Genomic DNA, 24653 nt, shown 5'->3' on the forward strand with positions numbered 1-24653 from the left:
GCTCCTCTGCAATGAGAGATTCTTTTCCTTTTACTCCTCTCACTTATTGTTCTTATTACTCAAAAAAAAAAAATCGTCTTTGAAAATTACACTTTCTACCCCGATTTTAATTACGGCTATAAAAGTTAAACTTTCAGTGATGATTTCAATTTATTGGCGCTCCAAATTTCTGCTTAAAGTATAACTATGGCCACAAGTAGTTAAACATTCCACCACGACTTTATCTATTGCCACATAAAATTATACATGTCGTGATGATTTTAATTGTCACAATAAAAGTCAAATTTTTAGTTGCACCTTTAGATTTCATTGCGGAAAGTCCACTTTTATGGCAGCCTTTTAGAATCATTGGTGAAGGTGATTGTTGAAAGTTCTTTTATAGTGACATAAGTTACTCCATCCATCCTTTCTATACGAAACAGCTATCATCTTTACCTTATCCTTATTAATAGAAACATTTTGCTGTAGTTTCATTTTTTTCACCATTAATTACTTATTTTTCTACTCAATAATTATTATCTAATTTTTCAAAACATCATTCTCTTTATTTTAATAATTTTCTTATTCTTTCTCCTCCATAAGTAAGAGTTTTTTGGTGGAAAAAGAACTTGCAATTTTTAATTAATTTTAACTAATTTTTAGTATGTGTGATTTGTCCAAATGTTTCTTATAAAAATGGATGGGGGAGTACCTCAGTAAATATATTATATGAATGTACAATTTTATTTCTAATTTATTATTCTGCATATTGTTATATTTTTAGAATATATATTAAATAGGGGTAAGGTTGAAAAGTTAATAGATTTTAAGATAGAGTTAATAAAGTTTAAAATTTTTCTTCATTTTAGAGTAAGATAAAAAAGAGTTTAAAAAAAAAAGCCATGTAAGTTCATAAACTTTATTTGTTGACAATCCTTTTGATATTTAGGTTAAGACACTCACTACTTAATAAATAATCATGGGTTAAAGTATAATTTTGATCTTGATCTTATTTTTCAGATGCAATGTTGTCTATAATCTTTTTAGTTGTGCAATTTTACTCCTCATGGGTAAAACTGCACCCAAAAAAAAATAACAGAATCAAAATTGCACCACTAAAAAGATCAGAGGTAAATTTGCATATGAGAAATAACATCAATGTTAAGATTGCATTTTAATCCAATAATCATTTAATCAAAACATCACAGCTCATTACACCTTGCTCTCTTATTTTGCCTCCTGCCCCTCCTTCATTTGTCATTGGCCCTCCTTAGCTAATATCTGCAAGGAAGACAAGCTTGTTGAAGCAATTACAAAATTGTTTTTAAAAATTAAATTTTTCATTTTGCCTATCATCATATACTAGGTATCATTATTAAATTCTTTTATATTACATTTGAATGTAAACGGAGGGCATTTCTGAATCAACCCATTACATATTGGACAAAACAATAGATACAAAAACTTATATCAAGGACTTGTATTTTATTCTCACTCAATATATAGGAGTAGTTCAAAAAGTTAAGACATGTATTTAAGTCCTCATCACAATGGTAAATATCATTATACTTATCATTGTACTAAGATCTATTCCGTTCAAGTTAATTCTGATAGTCTTTATTTAATTTTTTTTATAATTTTTAAATTACGTATACATTGAAATATTATTTTAAAAGAATAAAAAATAAAATTCAATTTGAACCATTTAGATTAGGCGTAGATCATTTGTAGTGGTGATGGATTCTTCATACTCATCAGTCTATTTAGCGCTTAAAGCCCTATTAATGACATAAATAAGGATCGAGGGTTATATTCGTATCATTGTAAATAATATTATTACCGGAAGGAATAATTCTTACCACTTTTTAATTAACTGGAAGACAGCTAGGCAGTTAATTATTAATTATTAGTTGTGCTAACAAAGGCGCCAGCGACAAACGAATATCACAGCATTAATTGAGACAATCAGCGCAAATTTAGGATGTTTCTTGTCAGATAAATGAATTGAGGGCCATCGCAATATAATCCTTTTGATTGCTCCTTTTATCGGATTTAAAACTTACTTCTAATATGGTTTATACGAACTAAAAAAATTTAAAATTTTATTAATTCTTATTTAAATTTAAAATTTTTTTATCTCTATTTAATATACATTATATTTTATAAGAACAAAGTCAATATAATAATAAATAAAAGATAAAATTATACATTTATATAAAAAAATTTTCTCTACCCTATAAATATGGCTAAAAAACTTTTTTTTCTCTCTACCTTATAAATAAAATTAGAAGAATATATATTTCAAGTGAATATGCCATAATTGAGCAATCCTCATGATCTGCCTAATTACTTATTATTATCATTTGGAAACCCGATCAAGCACGTGATCCTATGGCCTATGGATGAAAGAAGGGCATTGGTAGTAATGGACACATATATAAATATAGATATATATATATATATATAGATTTATAGAGAGAGAGAGAGAGAATACTGCAGAACCTATCCCAACCAGCGTCAGCACAAAATAAATAATTGTGCATCATGCATTATTTGTAAGGCTCAAGAATTAAAAGTCATTCTTGTCTTTTCAAAGTTTGTTTTTAATATCGCATTAAAATTGTTAAAAAAAGTAATATTACTGTTTTCATTTGAAAAAGCTAATGTTAACTAAAAAAATTAACATTAACTGAATGTCAATATTATTAATGGAAATGATAATATTATTTTTTTAATACTTTTGAACAATATTTACAAAAAATTAAATATCCATATTTCTGTATACTTTTAAGATTGGAAAGGGAAAAAAGAATAAAAAACCTTAACCCCATTTATAATTCTATTGTCGTGGACTCGTGGTATGGGATTAACAATGTGGCTTTACTATTGGTCAGATTTATGAATGCGGCAGTCGGGTCCCACCAAGCGGCCGACTTACACAGCATCTGTTAGTTTCATTATTATATAAATATGACCTTCCCATCTGTTCGTCTTCCTCACTCTCCTTCGTCTTTCTCTGATTCTCTAAATCCATTTTTGTTTTTCCTCAAAGCTGCCGTGGTTGCTGCTTCAAAGAATCTGGGATCATCTTCAAGATTACGTTATATCGGATTCAGAAGCTTGTTACTGTGGTAAGTCATGATTCTTCAGATTTAGAAACTATTCTGTCTTTCTTCAGAAATTTTCCTGCATTAAAGTAGAGCTTTACACGACCAGCAACTTGAAAAAAAATTAACTCATAACTTACAAGATCATAAATTTGAATCTCACTGCTGATATGAGAATTTTATTGGTAGACAATTTGTAAATATTTTTACAAATACTTTTTTAGTCTGAAGATATACCCTAATCATAGTAAACCTATGAGGCTCAACTCACCTAAAATTTCTTTTCACAAAGAAAAAAAAAACAGAGCTTTGAATGTGAATGGTTCTAGATCATGCATCTTATACGTACTTCAATATATATATTACCTTCTACTCTTGATGTATAAGATTTACTTAACTAATTTTAAAAAAATAAAAAAAATAGTTAAGTTATTGGTTTTTCTAAATTATTTCTTAAATCATTTGCATTGAAACTATTATTTGATAAAAACTCTCCTAATATATATATAATTAATAAGAATACTTTGGAAAACATAAAAATGAATTGATATTTTATATATATGATCAAATTCAATTTTTAACATAAAAATGAAGCTTTGAGCATGAAGCAGATCATTAGTGCGTCGGGTCCTCATTTGGTTGCATCGGATCCTCTCATCCAACTACATACATACACGTATATGGCATCATTCTATTCATATGTCCTGTCATCTACTTTTTTTTTTTTTTAACTTCATAGTTTTAATATATATTACCTGCTATTATTAGAATAGACCAGCTACCGTATGAAGGCCAAAAATAAATAAGAGTAAGCTTAATTCATTCTCCGTTTAATAAGTGGGACCCACCCATTTGAATGAGTACTGACTATTGACTAATAATAGGTAAACTAGGTTAGGTCCTCCCACCCACAACACAACGCCAATCATCGGCATTTTTACTAAAATACTTTATATAAAAACAGTAAAAAAAATTAAATACTATTTGATGAAAAATATTTATAAGGATACTACATTAAAAATCATTATTCGTAAGAACGAGTATAAGTTTACAAATCTGACACATTATTTTAATAAAAAAATCAAACTCGTTCTGAGCTTGAACGAGTTTTGCTGCACGGCGGTCTCTCCATATGACAAGATGGTCAGTTGAGTAAGAGAAGGAAGGACTTGGATTCTCTCCACTACCTTCTCATCCTTTTCCTCTCCATTACCCTTCTTTTCTCTTCACAACCATTGGATCAAAATTTTAATCGTCCAGATTTAACATCTTATAAAAATAATGTTATTAAAAAAATAAATAAATAAATTTAAACTGTTAAAATCTGGTCTGAAGAGTTTACAATTGTAATAAAAAAATTAAAAAAAATTGTTCTATAATAACAGTCTATAGTTATGAACTGTTCAGATTAGATTTTAACAGTTTAAATTTATTTATCTATTTTTTATCATAATATTTATTTTTATAAAATGTTATAAAATATTAAATCTGAACCATTAGAGTTTTGATCTAATGGTTGTGAAGAGAAAATGAGGGTGGTGGAGGGGAAGAGGATAGGAAGGGTAGTGGAGGAATCCAATTCCAAAAAGGAGATGGAATGGGGGGAAAATTGCACAGTATAGCTTTTTCTTCTCTCTCTCTCTCTCTCTCACATATTCAAACAATTATATGAGCAAGTGCCAGGTGACTAGGTGAGCGTACGGGTCAAGCTTTTTTTTCCCTCACTGCCTTTTACACTGTAACTAATGATAGGTGTTTGATTTTTATGGGGAGTATAAGTGTATCTACATATATGCCTATGAACAATAATTAAATTAAAGTTAAAATTAAATATAAATACTTGATTTTGACCTTCTTTTTGCTAATAATCTTATGAATCAATGTAAATACTTGGTTAATATTCGTGTTAAATGTAAATTACTTGTAAAGAGAAGCTTTCATCATAAATGCAACTCATTTGTAGTATATTCAATGTTTATTTTTTAATTTTATTTTATTTAAGTTTTTGAAACATCATTCTCTTTATTTTAATAATTTTCTTATTATCTTTAACATAAGACACAAATAAGGGTATAAGGTGTGTCACTATGGTCTCTAATATAAGTTATTTGTAACATATTATGACATAAACAGGAAAAATATGTGTCAGTATTTGTGTCTAGGATGGGATCGAATTTGTGTCTAAGATAAAATAGACATTAAAATTATTAAAATAAACATTAAAAATAGAAAGTTAAAGACGCACAAATGCATGCATGCACACATATGTGTCTACTTCTCTGAAAATAATTCCCATGCCCAGGTTTATCCCATAGCTAGATCCGTCTCTTCCCGGAAAATTAAAGTTGTTTTATATTTATTTATGTCATTTAAGAGTGATTATATATTTCACAAATTAAAAGCCTTAATTGATATCTCTCTTGCTGTTTAAGGTTCGCAAAATAGTGCCTTCGAGTGAGATAGAGGAAGGAGAATGGAAAGAAGTCTCTTAGAGAAAAACACAGACTTGGAGCACGAAGAGGATCATCTACCTATAACATGGCGTGTGTTTTCAAAAGAAGTGAAAGCAGTTTGCTCTGTGGCAGGCCCTATGGTGGCTGTGAATTCTTCAACCTTCTTTCTGCAAACCATCGCTTTGATGATGGTGGGTCACTTGGGAAAACTTGCTCAATCTAGCACCGGTGTTGCCATTTCACTTTGTGCTGTCACTGGCTTTAGTGTCATAGTAAGTCTCCCACTTGCTGTTTTACAAATACAAAATTGCATTTTGTATTGTGGGGTTTTATAATTTTGCTTGATAGATAGCTAAAAATTGCATTTTGTATTGTGTGATTCCTAGTTTGGATTGGCTTCTGCACTTGAAACGTTATGTGGTCAAGCCTACGGAGCAAAGCAATATAAGAAGTTTGGTGTTCAAATTCAAACTGGCATCTTCTGTCTTATTCTATGTTGTCTTCCTCTCTGTGTCTTATGGCTTAACTTGGGGAAGCTACTGGTTTTACTTGGTCAAGACCCTTTAATTGCAAATGAAGCAGGCGAATTTGCAGTTTGTTTGATTCCTGCCCTCTTTGGGTATGCAATACTTCAAGCACTAGTTCGATACTATCTTATGCAGAGCTTGATCTCTCCTCTTGTTCTCTCTTCTTCATTTATCATATGCTTCCACGTAGCTTGCTGTTGGGCATTAGTTTTTAAATCAGGAATGGGTCGCTTTGGAGGAGCTTTTGCCATTGGTATTTCATACTGGTTGAATGTGATCTTACTTGCTTTGTATATGAAATTCTCTGATTCTTGTGCAAAGACTCGGGTTCCAATTTCCATGGAGCTTTTCCAAGGCCTTGGAGAGTTCTTTCGCTTTGCTATTCCCTCGGCTATAATGGCTTGGTATTCATCTTCCCCACTTAATAATATGTCTTTCTCTGTATTTTATATTATGCCTTAGATAATGTTATTGATATAGATACTTGATGATTGATTATTTCAGCCTCCAATGGTGGTCATATGAGGTGACTACACTGCTCGCTGGTCTTTTACGTCCAAACCCAGAGCTTGAAACTTCAATTTTAGCCGTGTGGTATATGCTTTTTCTAAATTTTTCAGTCTCCTAAATCTGTCAGAAGTATTAAAATAATGATACAATACTATGAATTCCTTATACTCATTTTGTATTTGGTGAACAGTGTTTCAATGAATGTTACAATCTATTCGATACCAGAATCAATTGGTTCAGCAGCAAGGTTCGTATCACATAACATTCATCAATGCTTATTAGACTTTCTCTTCATAAAGTCTCTCTCTCTCTCTCTCTCTCTCTCTCTCTCTCTGTGCCTGACATAAAGTCTCTCTCATTATATTGCTGACTTTTTGTGATTGGTATTATTCAGTGCGAGAGTTTCAAATGCATTAGGAGCGGGAAGTCCACAGGTGGCAAGATTGTCTGCCTTGTGTTCGAGGATTCTGGCAACCTGTGAGGCTCTTATAGTGAGCTCAATCATTTTTGCAAGTCGGAATGTTTTAGGTCATGTTTTTAGCAATGAGGCAGATGTGATCCACTATGTCACAGACATTGCTCCTCTTTTAGTTTTGTCTTCTTTTATGGACTCCTTACAAGGCACCCTTACAGGTAAAATCTTTCATTCCAATACCGTTCAAAACACAAGTACGTACGTTCTTATTGCATTCAAACTTCACATAAATCTAATTCTCGTCGAAAATAGGGATTGCCAGGGGAAGTGGGTGGCAGCATATAGGGGCATATGTGAATTTCGGAGCTTATTATGTTATTGGCATTCCACTAGCTGCAATCTTGGGTTTCTGGTTAGACATGAGAGCAAAAGGCCTTTGGCTTGGAATAACGACTGGTACAATCTGCCAAGTGATTGTGCTAATGATCATATTAAGTTGTACAGATTGGATGAAAGAGGTTTGTTCTTCACTACTTTTTAAAATACCTCTCCAATAATTGATGACCATCTTCACTTTTGATCAGGTTTTGCAACAAGTTTTCGACATTTATGAATAGTGCTTGTATTTTGAGTTGTTCTCATTGTGGGAGAGTTTGAATTTTGCAGGCCAGAAGGGCTAGGGAGAGGATGTTGCAGAAAACTTTGGCAGAAGAAGAAAATGTTTTGGTTTGAGCAAACACCAGAGTGTATTTTTGGAACGACGTGGTCATACCTATCAATTTGTTTTGCATTTTTGCGCATATATATAGCTTTTATTTGTCCTTTACTTTTGGGCTAAATAAAAGGAAAATCATTCTTTTACATTGGATATTTGATATGAGGCCATTAAGAAAAGAAAGAAGAGGAGTTAAAGTTGGCTAAATGACGTAATATTTACGATGATCGCCTTCACGAGCACGCGTGATCTTTGTTGGATCACTTGTTTTGATGATAACAAAATTGTGGGTTTAGGTTTGTTTTGCATAATTAATTGAGAAGAAGAAGAAGAAGCATGAAGACTGCAAGGACCTTATAATTAAATATTAAGTGATTTTATATTTTTCTTAGGGTCTCTTGTAAAGTTGAGAGCTTTGTTTTTGGAAATGCATGATCGTCTTAAAATGTTTTGAAAATCTGAAAGTCAGGTACTTTGTGCGGAAAAAGAATCTATAAAATATTCATTTCTGCCCTCTAGAATTTTAATTCCCTATCCATATATAATGCATGAAGCCTTAGCATTGTGTTTTAATTAGCGATTGAGCTCTTAAATGTCTTGTCAGCGATATGTTAGTCCTACAGCCAAACATATTTTATTATACTACTACATCTAGAATAAGAACTAGATTGCTAAGTTATACATATGAAAAAATTAATTAAATTAGTTATTTGTAATAAATAGATAATATCTTCTCCAAAATATTCATATTAATCATGTGTATTATTAAAATGAAAATCCTTTAAGATATGTAACATCATGGGGACTAATTTGAAAAGAAATAAATAAATATAAGAGACAAAATAGATTGAGATACTCCTCTGATTCTTCATACAAAACCTAATTTGAGAGTTGATGTTAGCCCTATATATAAAAGATTTATTTCACATATTTACCAATTTTTTTCTAAGTTAACCTTATTGATATTCTCTTAATAATAATCAAATAGGAGAGGTAGGAAAGGAATCAAGGAAGAAGTTTAGGGTGCTTTAAAAGAAATATATCATATTAACTTATTTAACTGATATTTTTAATCTTCTCAAATTAGTTAACAAGATCTTACATTAAGAGCTAGAGTAGTATTATATTTATAATCAAACTGAATCTCTAATTAGCTCTTATAATTAGAATTAAATGAAGTATTATTGATTCAATTGAGTCACAACCATATCTTCCGTAAAAGGCTTCTACACATTAGACTTGTATGTCTGATCATTGTACGGTACCAATGATCATGATCGTTCCCAGCTTTATTGCCCCGTTTCTACAGGGTGACGCGCGCCCCCCACTCATTTCTTTAACCATAGATAAAAATAAATATTCTTCTTACTCTTAATATAAGATCTACTCCTTCCGTTCTTTATTATAAGAGACATTTGATACTTATAGCATGTTCCTATATATAAGAGACACTTAAAAGTTGTCTCTACTTTTTCGTGTTGATTTCCTATTTTACCCATATTTATTTTCTCCAACTCACACACTCTCTCCCTCCCACTTCTCTTTCTTTTAATAATTTAATTGTTCTTTCTCATACTCTCTCTTCTTATTAATGAGGGCATTTTTGGGAAAAGAATTATACTTTTTACACATTGATTGTTCTTAACTAATTTTAACTATTTTTTTTATTAACGTAATTTGGTTATTTGTCTCTTACAATAAGAAATGGAGGGAGTAATTTTTAAGTTGGTTTTAATCCTAAATATAAAATTCATTTTTTATATTTATCAATTTTTTTAAATTACTCTTATGGATACTCTTTAACCATAATCAAGTAGAAGATGGAGAGGAGATATTAAGAAAATGATTATGGTGTTTTAAAAAAAATGTGTCATTTTTCTTATAATTAATTAACTTACTTAACTTCCTTAATCTAATCAAATTAGTTAAATGGATCTTATATTAAAGACCAGAGGAGTAGTTTATTTAAAATTTGATTCCAATCTTTCACAACCGTAGACTATTTAGAACTAAATTTTAAAAATAAAAAATAAAAAATATACTTTATAAAATAATTAATAATAGTTCACAGTTATCATTTGCGAACCATAATCAAACTTCTTTTTTTTTTATGCGAGAATTTTAGACAGGGGTTCAAGCTTAACCCAAGTTAATAGGAGAGTGTTTGAATAGCTCCTTCGAGATAATACTAATGTCGGGCAGGATCAACTTACATTATACTTTCGGGTGTTAACTTAGACATCCTTATTCTAGAATGCCTCCCAAGGTGTCATAATGGGAAATCGAACACCCACTTTTTTAGATGAGAGGGTGTGGTTCCTACCGCTGAACACACGACAATGAGTACCATGATCAAATTTTAATGATGGGTCAAAGTTTGGTTTTGTCTTAAACATTTTTGCCTAGAAAACATGGTATCTGGAAGTTTTTTGAGTTTAATGTTATCTAAAAATATTAAAACCAAAATAATGTCACTTTGCTCTAAAGTTAGAGATGATCAAGCAGACCGGTCCGCTGAGGGTTAGAACTCATACATGTTGTAGAACTCATGCGTGTTGCTCCTATAAGGATCCTTTCCTAATGAATTAACATTTAGCCAGCCCACCTTCTTGAGGGATGGGTTTGCGGATTAACTTGCCAACCTCCATTTTTTTTATTATATATTTTTAAATTAAATTACAAATTTTTATAAACTAAAATCTTCTTATATTATATTTTCATATAATTACGTAATTAAACTAATCTCAAAACTTAAAATATAAACATATAATTTATTTTTAATAGTTATTTTATTAGTATAAAAATGATAAAACAATAAAAAAATAAGAAATCAAATTTAGTGAAAATGATAAAAAAAATTTCTTAGTAAAATTAAAATAAAAATTGAAAAAAAAAAAAAGAAGCAGGCCAACCTGCAAGTTAAATTGGAACATATGTTCTACTTCCCCTTTTAAATTGAAATTCAATACAAGGCAATTCATATTATACTTTTCCTTGTTACATAAAACAAATTGCCCGGCTTCTTCTCCTCCCTTGTGCCTTCCATATCCACTATTTTGTCCACGGATCACCATATAGGCGCCTAATCTCTCCAAGCTAAGCAAAGATTGACAAAGTAGGGACAATTTTTGCCTCTGACCTTTCTACTTAGTGGATGAACCTGTCAATAAACAAATGAACAAGTTATTTCATCTATACCCATTATTTAATAATAACAAAAAGCAGAAGAATCTGAAATCAATTTTTTACTTATACATACGCATCCCACGTGGCTGCATCACCAATCACACAACTTGTGTGAGTATCCCATCTAAATCCATGTGCGTTGACGCCTCACAACATTCCACACACCAGCTCCCAGTCTTGACGATGCTTCCTCATGCAAGGATGTATATGTGTCCTTCCCTTTAACCGATAGTCTGGAAGCCTTTCTTCCATCTTATTACGGTATACAAAATAAATATATAAAAAAATCTGTCTTGTTTTGTGAAAAAATATTTAAAAAAAAAACTTTTCCATCTTGCCAAGCACATCTCCAATAACCATGACTATAAGTTGACCCATCTATAAACTTTTCACTTAATCGCATGCCCCAGAGTATATCAACAAGAACTTTAATCTCCTGACCACCCCACATGCGCGTTCTGTTTCCTGTGACATTCACATCTATTCGTACAACAACCGATTGGGAAAAAAGAAAGGTTCATTTCTCAAAAATTACCTCTCGTCGCCGTCACATTGTTTATGGTGGCTGCTGTTTGAACATGTTTGTCGTTGCTCCCTGCTCGTTCCGTCATTTTCCTCCTTCGTTCGCCTCTTTCTTTGGGCACCAACAACAAACATCTTCCTCCTTTTGTTATTTATTAATTCCATTCATTAAAAGGGTAAAATGGTCTTTCTCTAGCATTTTCTTACCCACTTTCATTCTACCAAATATTAAATTTTTCATCCCATTCTTTTCCGTTTCAACTTTTTTTTCTCTACCAAACAAGTTCTAAGGGTCCGCTGGCGCAACAGCCAGCTGCCTTGGCACATGACCCAAACGCAGACACTCCCATGCACTCACTCCGCTGCACTTCACGGTTCACCCGCATCCCTTCATGTGGACGGAGCAAGCGTGATATGCATGGGGCCCAGATCAGAACAAGGTTATTACGCAAATTTATCCCTAATTTTATTTTTCATGACCATTTACTTTTTTAATGATACAATTTTATTCTTAATCTTTTAAGTATATTTTAATTTATTTTTTAAAATTTTATATATGTTTTTTAAAACTTTTCATTGCGTGTATAAGAGGATGTTGTAATTATTTTCCACTACATAGGATTAACATAGACATTTTAAAAAAAGAAAACTTCATATTTTTTATGAATAAATAACTTTAGTAATTTATCAAATAAAGTACATATTTACCTAATTGGTAAATCTAGATTGAATGAAGTATATTCAAGATAAGACCAATACATAATAAATTAGGCGTAATTATACGAATTTTTTTTAAATTTAGAAATATATTTAGTCAAGTGCTGAATTTCTTTCCGTCAGAAAATGTTCAAGTTTTATAAATTATTTCCAGTAATTTAATTTTAAAAAGTAACCTGCACTCTTCATTTTTTTCTGTAAAAATGAATAATACTTATTATGTTGAATTTAGTTTTATAAATGGAATGAAAAAAAGTGTATGTGACAAAAAACTTTGTCTTATCAATCTTTATTTGAGTTGTATTTATGGAGAATTGCAATAGAGTTTTATTGAAAAAAATAACTATTAAAAAGTTTTAATAACAAGTAAGTTATTATTTTTTATTCTAAAACTTATCATTACAAATTACTTAATTGTATTGAGACCTTATAGCAATTATATCATTTCTTTATGATCTTATTATAGTTCTTCTATTTTAAAAAATGATGTCTTATAATTAAAAATAGAAACAAGGCGGTGTATGTATATCAATTTTTTTTTTTAAAAAAAATGTGAATGGAAAGAAATACAAAAGAAAATTGCGGGTCCCAGTTACAAATGTTCTTTTGTCTTGCTTCACCTAAAGGCTGCTGGCTAGGTCCCCGTTTGCCAATGAAGGGCCTGTTTGGGTATCCCAAAACCGTGGTTTCAGAAGCACTTTTCCGCAAAACGAGATAATCTCCTCCACATATTTACTTCGTAATCCGTAAAAGCACTTCTGAAACCATGGTTTGGTTTCTATTCAAACACACCCGAAATCCTTCGGCTATGATAGAGACAGCTGGCGGGCCCCACCTCCGATTTTGTTTCCTTCCTCTGACACACCATGCGGCGGCAGAATTAGCTAGACTGCACCGTTTGCACGTGCCCTTAATTTAAAAAAAAAACCAAAAAATCTCGATTACAAAATTAACCTAACTATGAAATAATCAAAAGGGAAAATTGCAAATGAAAACCTCCAATATATAAAATTGTGATTTCAACTCTCAATTTGAAAAATAGTAAATAAGGATCCGGTTCCACTTTTGTAAATATGAAATCTTAGTGAAATATCTGAAATGCCTCTAAGCCAAATGACAAGTTAATTATGAGAAATGACAAGTTCACTTTAACGAATGACAACTTCAGTAGACCAAATCACAACTTGACTGAGAGTATGTGAAATGACAGGTTGACTATGTGAAATGACAAGTTCACTTTAGCGAATGACAATTTTAATAGACCAAATCATAATTTGGCCGAGAGGCATTTCAGACATTTCACCCCATTTCATATTTGCAAAAGTGGGACCCGGTTCTTATTTGCTATTTTTTAAATTTAGGATTCCAAATCACAATTTTACATATTGAGAGTCTTTATTTGCAATTTTTTCTAATCAAAATGCCCCTTTAGTGGAGGTGAAAAAAAATAAAACGTGAAATCCCAATGTGATGTAAAATTATATATTGTAGTCTGACTAATTCATGTCAATTGAAGCAAGTCATCACGCTTTAATTAAGCCAAATATATTTTCTACTTTTAGAAACCTCAAATCTCATAATTAAATAGCTATAATCATGCTTTCTATGATGAACAATATCCACTTCTTAAATAAACCACATGGTATGATCACGTGACATCTGAAAATTGAAATTGAAATGATAAGGAATTTGACTAATTGAACTTGAGTCCTAAACAATGGGTAACTCTATTAAGAAAAATATAATATTGTCTTTCTTTACAAATGTCTTGCGTTTAAATAGTCATATTCCTTTCCATTATGATCAATGCGTATGGCAAAACAAAATGCTTAAATCTCAAAAAGTCTTGTAAAAAGTGTTTGGGATCCCAATATCACAATCATGTGTAAGACTATTTATAAATTATTTAAAGCAAATTACTAACCCAGCAATATTTTTTCGCGGCGTGAGATCCTGAGCAGCAATTCCCCCCTCTGATCCCCAAAATAGATGTTCCAATTCCTTACCTAGATAACTAATTTTTTAATATTTAAAAAAATAACTAAATTAGTTATTTGTGGTAAATTGATACTGTTTTCCCTAAAATACTTTTATTAATCATGTGTATTTGAATAGTAACTCTTTAACATATGCAATCACTATGAAGATTATTAGTTAAGGGCAAAATGTAGACATATTGAAGATAAAGTAGATTAAGATTATATATATATAGTTAAAATCAAATTGAATTTTCAACTAACTATTATATTAAATTAAAAACCAGAAGTAGTATTTTACTTTCCTAATTCTTAGTATAAGATTTATTTAATTATTAATTTTGAAACAAAATTAATAAATATGATGAATAAAATAAATTAAAGCTTGATATTCCTACATTTTAAAATTGGAGGAGTATAAGCGTTTTAAGAATATTTTAGTAAATTCAACAAGCCGAAGGATATGGTAAGTAAGAAAGGTTTTCTGAATGAGAGGCTCTTATGGGAAATCTGCTGCTCACGCCAAAAGCGCACTTTCCTTCCCTGCCCGCTCGGGCTGGCTGGCTGGCTGGCTGTCCTGCCCGCACATAAATCGCTCACATGGCTTACCAGAATTCCAAACGCACACTTCTCACTCACATTTCACACACACCTTCTTCTCCAACGCACCCCCACTGGCGCCACTGGTATACTCTTTTTCTCAGTAATTTCTCCTACCGGTATATATGCACAGGACGAATGTTTGTCTGTGTGTATATGTATATTTGAGTAACTCGACTTTGTTTTTGCCATCTATCTAGGTTTCTCATTCTTGCCGTGGCATCTTTTTAGGTCCTGTTTCGTACGAAGCATTGAAAACAAGAGATTGAGATTAGGATTGCAATTAAAAAAATTATTAAAACAGTACTTAGCATGAGTAATTGTTTGCTATATGGGATTAGGCAAACCCATAAAGGTGGGATTGAGGAATACCACTTCCCCTCATAGTATTCTCCAATCCCACATACATTGCTTTAGCTAATCACATATATCAAACAATCTCTTATACTAAACACTCTCTTAATAGATTTTCTCAATTGTAATCTCAATCCCAATCTATCATTTTTGTTGCTTCTTACCAAACACAACCTTAGGCCATGTTTGGTAGGAGGGATTGAATGAAAACATCATTTTTTTAAAAATGATTTTTTTAATTAGTTTCCACTGCAGAGGATTAAAATAGACATCTTAAAAACACATCATTTTTTCTAAATGAATAATTTAACTAATTTATTGAATAAAGTACATGTTAACGTGATTGGTACATCTAGGATTGAATGAAGTATGTTCAAGAATCAAGATGAGACCAATACATAATAAAGTGGGTGTAATTATAGGAATTTTTTTAAAAAAAATTTAGAAATATGTCAATTTATATTTATTCCAGTGTTGAATTTCTTTCCGTCAGCAAATGCTCAAGTTTTTGTAAATTATTTGAAGTAATTTAATTTTAAAAAATAACATGCACTCTTCAGTTCTTCTATAAAAATGGATAATTGCTTATTATGTTGAATTTAGTTTTATAAATGGACTGAAGAAAGTGTATGCAACAAAAAGCTTTGTCCTATCAATTTTTATTTGGGATCTCCCCAGAAAGAATTGTAATAGAATCCCATTTCATTGCAAGCTAATCAATAATTATTATTGAGGCTTTATGGTAATTATGTTTTTTTTGAGATTTAAATACAAAAGAAAATTGTGGGTCCCAGTTACAGATGTTCTCTTGTCTTGCTTCACGTAAAGGCTGCTGGCCAGGTCCCAGTTTGCCAATGAAATCCTTCGGTTATGAGAGATACAGGTCGCGGGCCCCACCTCCGGTTTTGTTTTCTTCCTCTCACGCACCATGCAGCGGCAGAATTAGCCAGACCTCACCATTTGCACGAGCCCTTAATTTTTGGGGGGCCGGGGGGGAACCCGAAAAATCTCGATTACAAAATTAACCTAATTATGAAATAATCAAAATGCCCGAGTTTTTAATGGGAGTGAAAAAAAATAAAACATGAAATCCCAATATGATGCAAAATTATACTACTTCCTGTCTTAATTATAAGAACTAGTTGACTAATTTTAGAAGATTAAAGAAATAAGTTAAATTAGTTATTTGTAATAAATAAGTATTTTTTAAAATATTCTTGCTAATCAAGTGTATTGGTTAGAACTAATATTATTAAAAGAATTACTTTAGAAAAAAAATATATAAATATAAGAGACAAAATAAATTGAGATATTATATTTAAGACCAAAATAAAAAAAAAGATATTATATTAAGAATAGTTCGTATATTGAAGTCTGACTAATTCATATTAATTGAAGCAAGTCATCAGCCAAAGATTTCCCTGGTAAAAAAAGAAGAAGCAAAAAGATATTTTCTACCTTTAGAAATCTCAAATCTCATAATTAAATAGCTATAATCATCCTTTCTATTATGAACAATATCCATTTCTAAAATAAACCGGATGGTATGATCACGTGAAATCTGAAAATTGAAATGATATGGAATTTTGACTAATCGAACTTGAATCCTAAACAATGGGTAACTCTATTGAAAATAAAATAAAATATTGTCTTTCTTTACAAATGTCTTGCGTTTAAATAGTCATATTCCTTTCCATTATGATCAATGCTTATGGCCAAAAATATGCTTAAATCTCAAAAAGTCTTGTAAAATGTGTTTGGGATCCCAATATTACAATCATGTGCAAGACTGTTTATAAATTATTTAAAACAAATTACAAACCCAGCAATATTTTTTCGTGGTGTGAGATCCCAAAATAGATGTTCCAATTTCTTACCTAGATAATAATTTTTAAATATTAAAAAATTAATTAAATTAGTTATTTGTAATAAATAGATGTTATTTTTCTTAAAATACTACCATTAATCATGTGTATTTGAATAGTAACTTCTTAACATATATGACTCGTTTGGTATAATGAAAGAGTTTTTGATGGAAGTGGAAGTGGAAGTAGAAGTGGAAGTGGAAATGAAAGTGGGTTCTAAAACATGTTTGGTATGAGAGTGGAAGTGGGGTATAATTTTTAATTAAAATATATATTTATATTGTAAAAATACTAAAATACCCTCAATAGGGGAAAAAAAAATCCACTCCCACAGTCACGACCATCCACTCGCGCATGACCACCGGTGTTCACTAGAAAGAAATCGTTCATTGCTGGTGATAGTTCATCAACCATTAAACGATTAATCCAAACTCAATCATCAATCCAAGCAATATATAAATCAAATCCAAATACAAATATCAGCCATCAACACAAAAAAATTTCTGATCACTGTCATTCATTATTCGTCTTCACCCAAAACAGCGATGCCCCAAGACCGCCGTCAACCTCCACAACCTCTGGCAGCCATGGAGGATGATTACAAGAAACTGAACCCCATAAACAAGAAATCAAACCAAATCAAGCAATAGAAAAGGAAATCAGATACTAGAATAAAAAATAGTCTTCTTCTTCCTTACGCTTTCCAGTTCAACCAACGAAGATAATGATAAAATTTTTCCATGGTCCAAGCTGAACCTGAACCAGAAACAACCATTTCCAGACCTCCGCAACTAGATCTAACTTTCCACAAGATCTAATTTCAACTCAAGCAAGAAAAAAAATCCCGCCAATGAATGTCATCACCTATCCGAGAATGAAATTGAAATCGAAGTACTTGGAAGTTTCTTCTCATTGCATCCTTCTCTGATTTAAAATCAAAATCAAAGCACTTGGAAGCTTGGAGGTTGCCGCGAATGAGCACCGTTACCGTCGCGAATGAGCATCGTTACCGTCATAGGTGAAGGTCGTAGCCACTGCAAGTGAATGTTGTTACCTCACCATTGCCATCGCGGATGAAGGTTGTCGCCAGGGAACCTTGAAAGTGGAATCTCAAAGGTTGTTCGGCTGAAAGCTTCAAGGGTAAAAAGGGAAAATAAAATGGGTTCCATGGAAGTGTAGTCAGTTCCCCGGGTTGGGCCTGGAACTGAGTTCCATCATTTTTGATGGAAGTGGGTTCCCTGAAGAAGTGGGTTCCATGGTACCAAACAAGCAAAAATCATGATTCCACTTCCACTTCCAATTCTTCAGATTCCAGCACACCAAACGGGGCAATACAGTCACCACAAGGATTATTAGTCAAGGGCAAAATGTAGAAATATAAAAGATAAAGTAGATTAAGAGTTTATATATACATAGTTAGAATCGAATTGAATTTTCAACTAACTCTTATATTAAAGATTAGAGGTAGTATTTTACTTTTCTAATCCTTACTGTAAGATTTATTTAATTATTAATTCTGAAACAAAATTAATAAATATGATAGATAAAATGAATTAAAATTTCATATTCCTGCATTTTAAAATCGGAGGAGCATAGGCCTTTTAAGAATATTTTAGTAAATTTAACAAGTCGAAGGATGAAAATCATCAGTGTCAATTATCTGTAATGGTAAGTGAGAAATGCTTTCTGAATGGGAGGATCTTATTGGAAATCTGCTGCGCAGTGCGCACGCCAAAAGCGCACTTTCCTTCCCTGCCCGGTGGGGCGGGCTGGCTGGCTGGCTGGCTCTATCCTGCCCTCACATAAATCGCTCACATGGCTCACCAGACTTGCAAACACACACTTCACACTCACATTTCACACACACCTTCTTCCCCAAGACACCCACACTGGCGCCACTGGTATGCTCTTTTTCTCAGTAATTTCTCCCCCACACATATATGCACAGTACGAATGTTTGTCAGGGTGTGTATATGTATATTTGAGTAACTCGACTTTGTTTCTACCATCTATCTAGGTTTCTCGTTCTTGCCGCGGCTTCTTGTTAGAGTAGTCGCAAGCATTGCAGGTACTATTTCTTCCTCAATCCGCCTTCGGTTCTTCGTTTAGTTCCCCCCTTTTCTTCCCCATTCTGATCTACTTGAGCCATTTTCCACTTGCATACATTTGTTAATTTTTGATGTGATGCATAATCTTAATGTGCTTGATGTATTAGTTGGCGATTTTTCTTCAGTTTTTTTATTAATTGTGTGTGATGGCTGAATTTGGGGTTCCGCCGTGAAGACTGAAGACAGTTGAAAACGAAGAGTAAAGGGGCTTTTACTATCATGCCCTTTATTATTCCATCCCATTTTGCTCAAACTTTTAATAAGTTCGTGAAGTCCAAATCTATGAATCGACCTGCATGTGCAACTGTGCAGCATTAATCACAGCTCAGCCAACTAAAAAAAATGTTGAGGATTTGTTCGACAAACGCGTACCCAAATCCTTGTCAGAAATATCCTTACGCGCGCGCGCGCGCGCGCGCACACACATGATACTATTAATAATTTGGATGAGAGGGTGATTTATATAATTCGTCCACCTATCTCTTTCTGTGTAGTTGAAGCAGAGTATTGCAGAACTGTTGCTTCACGTCCACGTAGTATTAATTTAATGCTGTGATTTGTCACTAGCATCATGTGGCCACCAGTTCTTACAGCTTCGCTGTTGCTGGGTCATGCCAGGGATGGGCATTAACGGTACAAGTTTGTTCGATGATAAACACTAAAAAATGGAACGGATCAGAATTGAACAGAAATAGTCTTTTCCCGATCTGATTTGATTTGTTTGTTGGACTGGTCAATTGAATCTAATGTTTTTTTTTAATACATTCTCATAATTAAATATTTTAAATTTCACAGAAATCCAGATGGAAATACTATTACTGTTTGGCATATCCTAGAGTACTGTATGATATGATCCCAAAATAATACAAAGTGGCAGATTGTGATAAAACCCCGTTTCTTCTTCAAACAAAACCATTTCCTTTTGACGAGACCCTGGCTTGGCACTAATCTGGCACTTCTACATTTTACATTTAGCTTTAGCTTTAACTTCAGTTGCTGGCAATAATTTCATTTTTGGCTCTCTTACTTTTTTCTTTATCTTTCAATCAGTCACTAAAAAGAAACAAACTTTCAATGATTCAATCAAAACAACCCAAATCATCAACTTGTAGCACCTTCCCTTATTGAGTTGAGACCGTTCATTACGCATGATTCTCACCCATCTTCTTTCATTGTCCTATTGACGCGTTTGCCCTCCCTTTTTTGCCTCCTGCCTCGCCTTCATTCGTCAACGGTCCTCTCATCCTAAAGAAGATAATCATGGCGGTGACAACCCTGGTTCCCCACTAAATTGGTCTAAAACAGAGCCAAATATACTGAAAATAGTTAAAAAGATTAAAAAATTTGGTTAGCTACAACACATGCTATATCCTCATTAGATTAAGAAGCATGTGGTCAATCTACGAAAAATATGTGGTTAATCTATCAATTGTATATGATGTTATTACTGGAAAAAGTTCTTGCCATTTTCTGCAAGTGGAAGACAGGGAGGCTAGTTATTAGAGGGGGCCTGAAACAAACGAATAATACAACATAAATAGAGGGAAACAGCGCAAGTTAAGGAATCGTTCCAGTGAAGTATGTTTTTGTTTCCCCGTCAGATGAATGAATTGAAATTTGAAACATTAGTTTCATCTGATGATACTGTTATTGACGAGGGTAGTAATGTTACCAGAGTATCATGTGAATACTTTACATGTGAGTGCATCTCGAGGAATCGCCCATGATCTATGACAAAATCGTATACAGTCCTTTCGGAAACTCAAACACATGATACCTTAAGTGGAAGGTACATATCTATATATTAATTTAAGAACCTATTGCAATTAACTTTGGATGAGGATCAAAAGAAACAAGACACATGTCTAATTATATTTAATTCTGTTGTTGGGATAGTACTAAAAAATGTGCCTCCTGGTTAACATTATGAATGCAGCAGATCCCCACCTACCCTGGATCTTTTTAGCTTCTCTATATAACTCCTTCCCATCTATTCTGCTCCCTCGCTCTCGTCTTTCTCTCTCATTCGGTAAATTCAGTTTCAAAGCTTCCCTGCTGCTTCTAAGGATTTGGGATCATCTTCAAGATCACACATTCTCAGAAGCTTAGTGGTGGTAAGTCATCTTTTAGATTTAGAAACTATGCGTCTTTCTCCTCCCTGTCTCACACTGTCGAATCTGAAAGTTTCTTGCATTAAAGCACGGCTTCGAATGCGAACACTAGAGCATGCATCCTTGTTTTCATAACCATTTACTGCAATCTTTATGTATATACTGACACACACATGTTGGATCCTCCAAATTTGATCTCTTGCCGTTCTGTGTTGGGACAGGAGTGCCTGTGAGCAAGACAGAAGAACAAAAATGGAAAAGGCTCTATTAGATAAGAACATAGAGGTGGCAAACGAAGAGGATTTACACATAACATGGCGTGTGTTTGCTAAAGAAGTCAAAGAGGTTTGTTGTGTTGCAGGGCCTATGGTGACTGTGAATGCTTCGACCTTCTTTCTGCAAACCATCACTCTGATGATGGTGGGTCACTTGGGTAAACTTGCTCAATCCAGCACTGGGATTGCCATCTCTCTCTGTGCAGTCACTGGCTTCAGCGTCATTGTAAGTCACCTATTGTTTTACACGTACAGAACTTTCCGGATTAACAGCTTCATCTTGTATCGTGGGGTTTATACCTTTGTTTAATGACTAATAACTGGATTTTATATCTTGCATTTTGTACTTCCTTAACAGTTCGGAATGGCTACTGCACTTGAAACTTTATGCGGGCAAGCCTATGGGGCCAAGCAATATAAGAAGTTTGGTGTTCAAATATACACCGGCATCTTCTGTCTTCTTTTATGTTGTCTTCCTCTCTGCGTGTTGTGGCTTAACTTGGGTAAGCTATTGGTTTTGCTTGGTCAAGACCCTATAATTGCACATGAAGCTGGCAAATTTGCAGTTTGCTTGATTCCTTCTCTCTTTGGTTACGCAATACTTCAAGCTCTGGTTCGATACTATCTTATGCAGAGTTTGATCATTCCTCTTCTACTCTCTTCTTCATTTACTATCTGCTTCCACATAGCTTTCTGTTGGACAATGGTTTTTAAATCTGGTATGGGTCGCTTTGGAGGAGCCTTTGCTATTGGTGCTTCATATTGGTTGAATGTGATCTTACTTGCGTTATATATGAAATTCTCCGGTTCATGTGCAAAGACTCGGGTTCCAATTTCCATGGAACTTTTCCAAGGCACTGGAGAGTTCTTTCGCTTTGCTATTCCCTCTGCTATAATGGCATGGTATTCTTCTTTCCCACACAATAGGGTTGCTTATAAATTTCATATTACATCATGAATGGTATGATATGTTGATATTGATGTTGATGATTGAATATTTCAGCCTCCAATGGTGGTCATACGAGTTAACTACTTTGCTTGCTGGTCTTCTACCAAACCCACAGCTTGAAACTTCAATCTTAGCCGTATGGTATATTCTTTTTTCTAAATATTTCAACTTCTATAATCTATATAAAAATAGTTCCTTTAGTCACATAATGATCACATGTTATGAGTTCCCTATACCTTTATGTTCACTGTACCTACCACTACAACAATACATCGCTAACTGATTCTTTGTACAAATTTGAATTTTACGTCCAGTGTATCAATGAACATTACAATCTATTCGATACCAGAATCAATTGGCTCCGCAGCAAGGTATGCATCGCAAAACACCCATAATTAATAGCTCCTTTAATACGAAATTAAGTCGCACTATTCATACTTAAAGCGTAGTGACTTTTTAGATTCATAATCAATTCTTTCTCATTGGTAACTCTTGTGATGGTTTGTGTTATTTAGTGCACGAGTTTCAAATGCATTAGGAGCCGGGTGTCCGCAAGCAGCACGGGTGTCTGCCTTATGTTCAAGGATTCTGGCAACTTGTGAGGCTCTAATAGTGAGCTCAATTGTCTTTGCGAGTCGGAATGTTTTGGGTAATGTTTTTAGCAATGAGCCAGATGTATTGGAATATGTCACAAAAATAGCTCCTCTGTTAGTTGTATCTGTCTTTGTGGACTCCTTACAAGGGACCCTTACAGGTAAAATCTTTCATTCTGATACTATTCACAAACAAAACATTATTCTTATTGTATACTAGAGATTAGATTTTTCGTGTGCCATGAAATCTAATCCTCTTCCAAAATAGGGATTGCCAGGGGAAGTGGATGGCAGCACATTGGGGCATATGTGAATTTCGGAACTTATTATATTGTTGGCATTCCACTTGCTGCAATATTGGGTTTCTGGGTAGACATGAGAGGAATAGGCCTTTGGATTGGAATAACAACTGGTACACTTTGCCAAGTGATCGTGCTATTGATCATAATAAGCTGTACGGATTGGATGAAGGAGGTTTGTTCTTTACTTTCAAGAATACCATGTCAATTCATCTTGAAATTTGATGCCCGGTCTTTTTACTTCTAAACCTTTTTGTAGTGCTTATTCGAAATGTGCTATTATGGGAGAGTTTGAATTTGCAGGCAAGGCGGGCTAGGGAGAGGACATTGCAAAGAGCTTTGGCAGAAGAACAAAGTGTTTTCGTGTGAGCAATCGGAGTGTAGTACTTATACTTGTTGGGCCAATTATCAACCTCTTTGTGCAAAGTGAGAGATATATGGACAATAATAAAGATTGGGGGGATGCACCAAAAATAAAAAAATAAAGATTTTTTGGGGGGGGGGGGGTTCATGCTTTCATACCAACGATGCTTAAAATGTCTCCATCAAGCTGTAAGGTTGAAACTTGAATCCAAGGCCCCAAGCACTAGTGTCATTTGGGCAATGCAGCTAGATCTATCAACATCAATTCGCATTGGTTTTTTTCTTGATCAAATAGTTTTTTCCTTCCTTTTACTTGATTACTTTCCGTATAAAAGTAATGTTTGAGTTAAAAATTCGTTTTAGATTGAAAAAATTCTTTTCTTTTCTTTTCTTTTTTCCGCCTTTTTACATTGAATTGTTGGTATCAATAAAAAGAAAGGAAGGAGTTAAAGCGGCTATATGACCCATATACACCAATAAAAACTGGAACGATATAAGAAAATTAGCATGACCACAATGATGACACTAGAGGCTGGAAAACTCGTTGGGTTCCTTTCACTTCCTTGCTCATTTAACATTTATTGCTTTGCTTCCCTTCTTCTATGCATATGGTCCTTCATCTCAGTGGTAACTTGACCAGTTTGAAAATAGGATATTTGTCATTTTTAACTAGAGCCAGGGCCTGAAACAATGTCTATATATAAGAAGGGTTTATGAATTTGAGCCCATATGGAACAAGCCCAGAAGGGAGACGGCCCCATAATGGCCAGGTTTTCTTATCCCGTTGTGCCTGCTATTGATGACATGCACAAACGTGGCAAAATTGCAAGATCACCTATAAATTATGCAAATTGACTTATAATTTCTTAAGTACTTCCATTTAATCTTTCGGGGTGGGATCAAGAACGACAATTCTTTCCACTTAAAATCTCATAACAAGTGAATGATAAGTTCCAGCAAAGAAGATGGCACTAAAATGCATGCTACTAATTTTCCATTAAGAGTTTTGGTAATTATAATTTTTTTCTT

At 33.2% G+C, this 24653-nt stretch overlaps 2 protein-coding genes across 5 annotated transcripts; both read left to right on the forward strand.

The window, feature by feature from the left end:
* Positions 1–3005: 3005 nt before the first annotated feature.
* LOC114736104 (protein DETOXIFICATION 14-like) lies at positions 3006–7548 on the forward strand. 2 transcript variants are annotated; one of them, XM_028923879.1, is made up of 7 exons: positions 3006–3110; positions 5519–5811; positions 5926–6470; positions 6571–6660; positions 6767–6823; positions 6971–7209; positions 7304–7548. In XM_028923879.1, exons 2-7 carry the CDS (start codon positions 5560–5562, stop codon positions 7546–7548), a joined length of 1428 nt encoding a protein of 475 aa, XP_028779712.1. In that variant the 5' UTR covers positions 3006–3110; positions 5519–5559. The 2 variants fall into 2 exon arrangements, with proteins under 2 accessions (XP_028779712.1, XP_028779719.1); XM_028923886.1 differs by lacking the exon at positions 3006–3110 and adding an exon at positions 4752–4777.
* An 11194-nt stretch (positions 7549–18742) lies between these two features.
* Positions 18743–23916, forward strand: LOC114736084 (protein DETOXIFICATION 14-like). Of its 3 annotated transcripts, none has more exons than XM_028923866.1 (9): positions 18743–18827; positions 18944–18994; positions 21367–21646; positions 21779–22323; positions 22424–22510; positions 22684–22740; positions 22885–23123; positions 23231–23436; positions 23565–23916. In XM_028923866.1, exons 3-9 carry the CDS (start codon positions 21398–21400, stop codon positions 23628–23630), a joined length of 1449 nt encoding a protein of 482 aa, XP_028779699.1. In that variant the 5' UTR covers positions 18743–18827; positions 18944–18994; positions 21367–21397; the 3' UTR covers positions 23631–23916. The 3 variants fall into 3 exon arrangements, with proteins under 3 accessions (XP_028779699.1, XP_028779695.1, XP_028779703.1); XM_028923862.1 differs by lacking the exons at positions 18743–18827; positions 18944–18994 and adding exons at positions 20726–20823; positions 20974–21148; XM_028923870.1 differs by lacking the exons at positions 18743–18827; positions 18944–18994 and adding exons at positions 20726–20823; positions 20974–21148 and having other exon boundaries at positions 21370–21646.
* Positions 23917–24653: the final 737 nt, after the last annotated feature.

Source organism: Neltuma alba, unplaced genomic scaffold, assembly GCF_004799145.2.
Source record: "Neltuma alba isolate B1F8T4 unplaced genomic scaffold, ASM479914v2 tig00002720_pilon, whole genome shotgun sequence".
Classification (NCBI taxonomy): Eukaryota; Viridiplantae; Streptophyta; class Magnoliopsida; order Fabales; family Fabaceae; genus Neltuma; species Neltuma alba.

Excerpts from the sequence above, each read along its gene's own strand:
- LOC114736104 (XM_028923879.1), top strand. The coding sequence starts at position 5,560 with ATGGAAAGAAGTCTCTTAGAGAAAAACACAGACTTGGAGCACGAAGAG. Across the intron at positions 5,812-5,925 it reads TCACTGGCTTTAGTGTCATA|TTTGGATTGGCTTCTGCACT; the intron begins GTAAGTCTCCCA and ends TGTGATTCCTAG. Across the intron at positions 6,824-6,970 it reads TCAATTGGTTCAGCAGCAAG|TGCGAGAGTTTCAAATGCAT; the intron begins GTTCGTATCACA and ends GGTATTATTCAG.
- LOC114736084 (XM_028923866.1), top strand. The coding sequence starts at position 21,398 with ATGGAAAAGGCTCTATTAGATAAGAACATAGAGGTGGCAAACGAAGAG. Across the intron at positions 22,511-22,683 it reads ACTTCAATCTTAGCCGTATG|TGTATCAATGAACATTACAA; the intron begins GTATATTCTTTT and ends TTTTACGTCCAG. Across the intron at positions 23,437-23,564 it reads GTACGGATTGGATGAAGGAG|GCAAGGCGGGCTAGGGAGAG; the intron begins GTTTGTTCTTTA and ends TTGAATTTGCAG.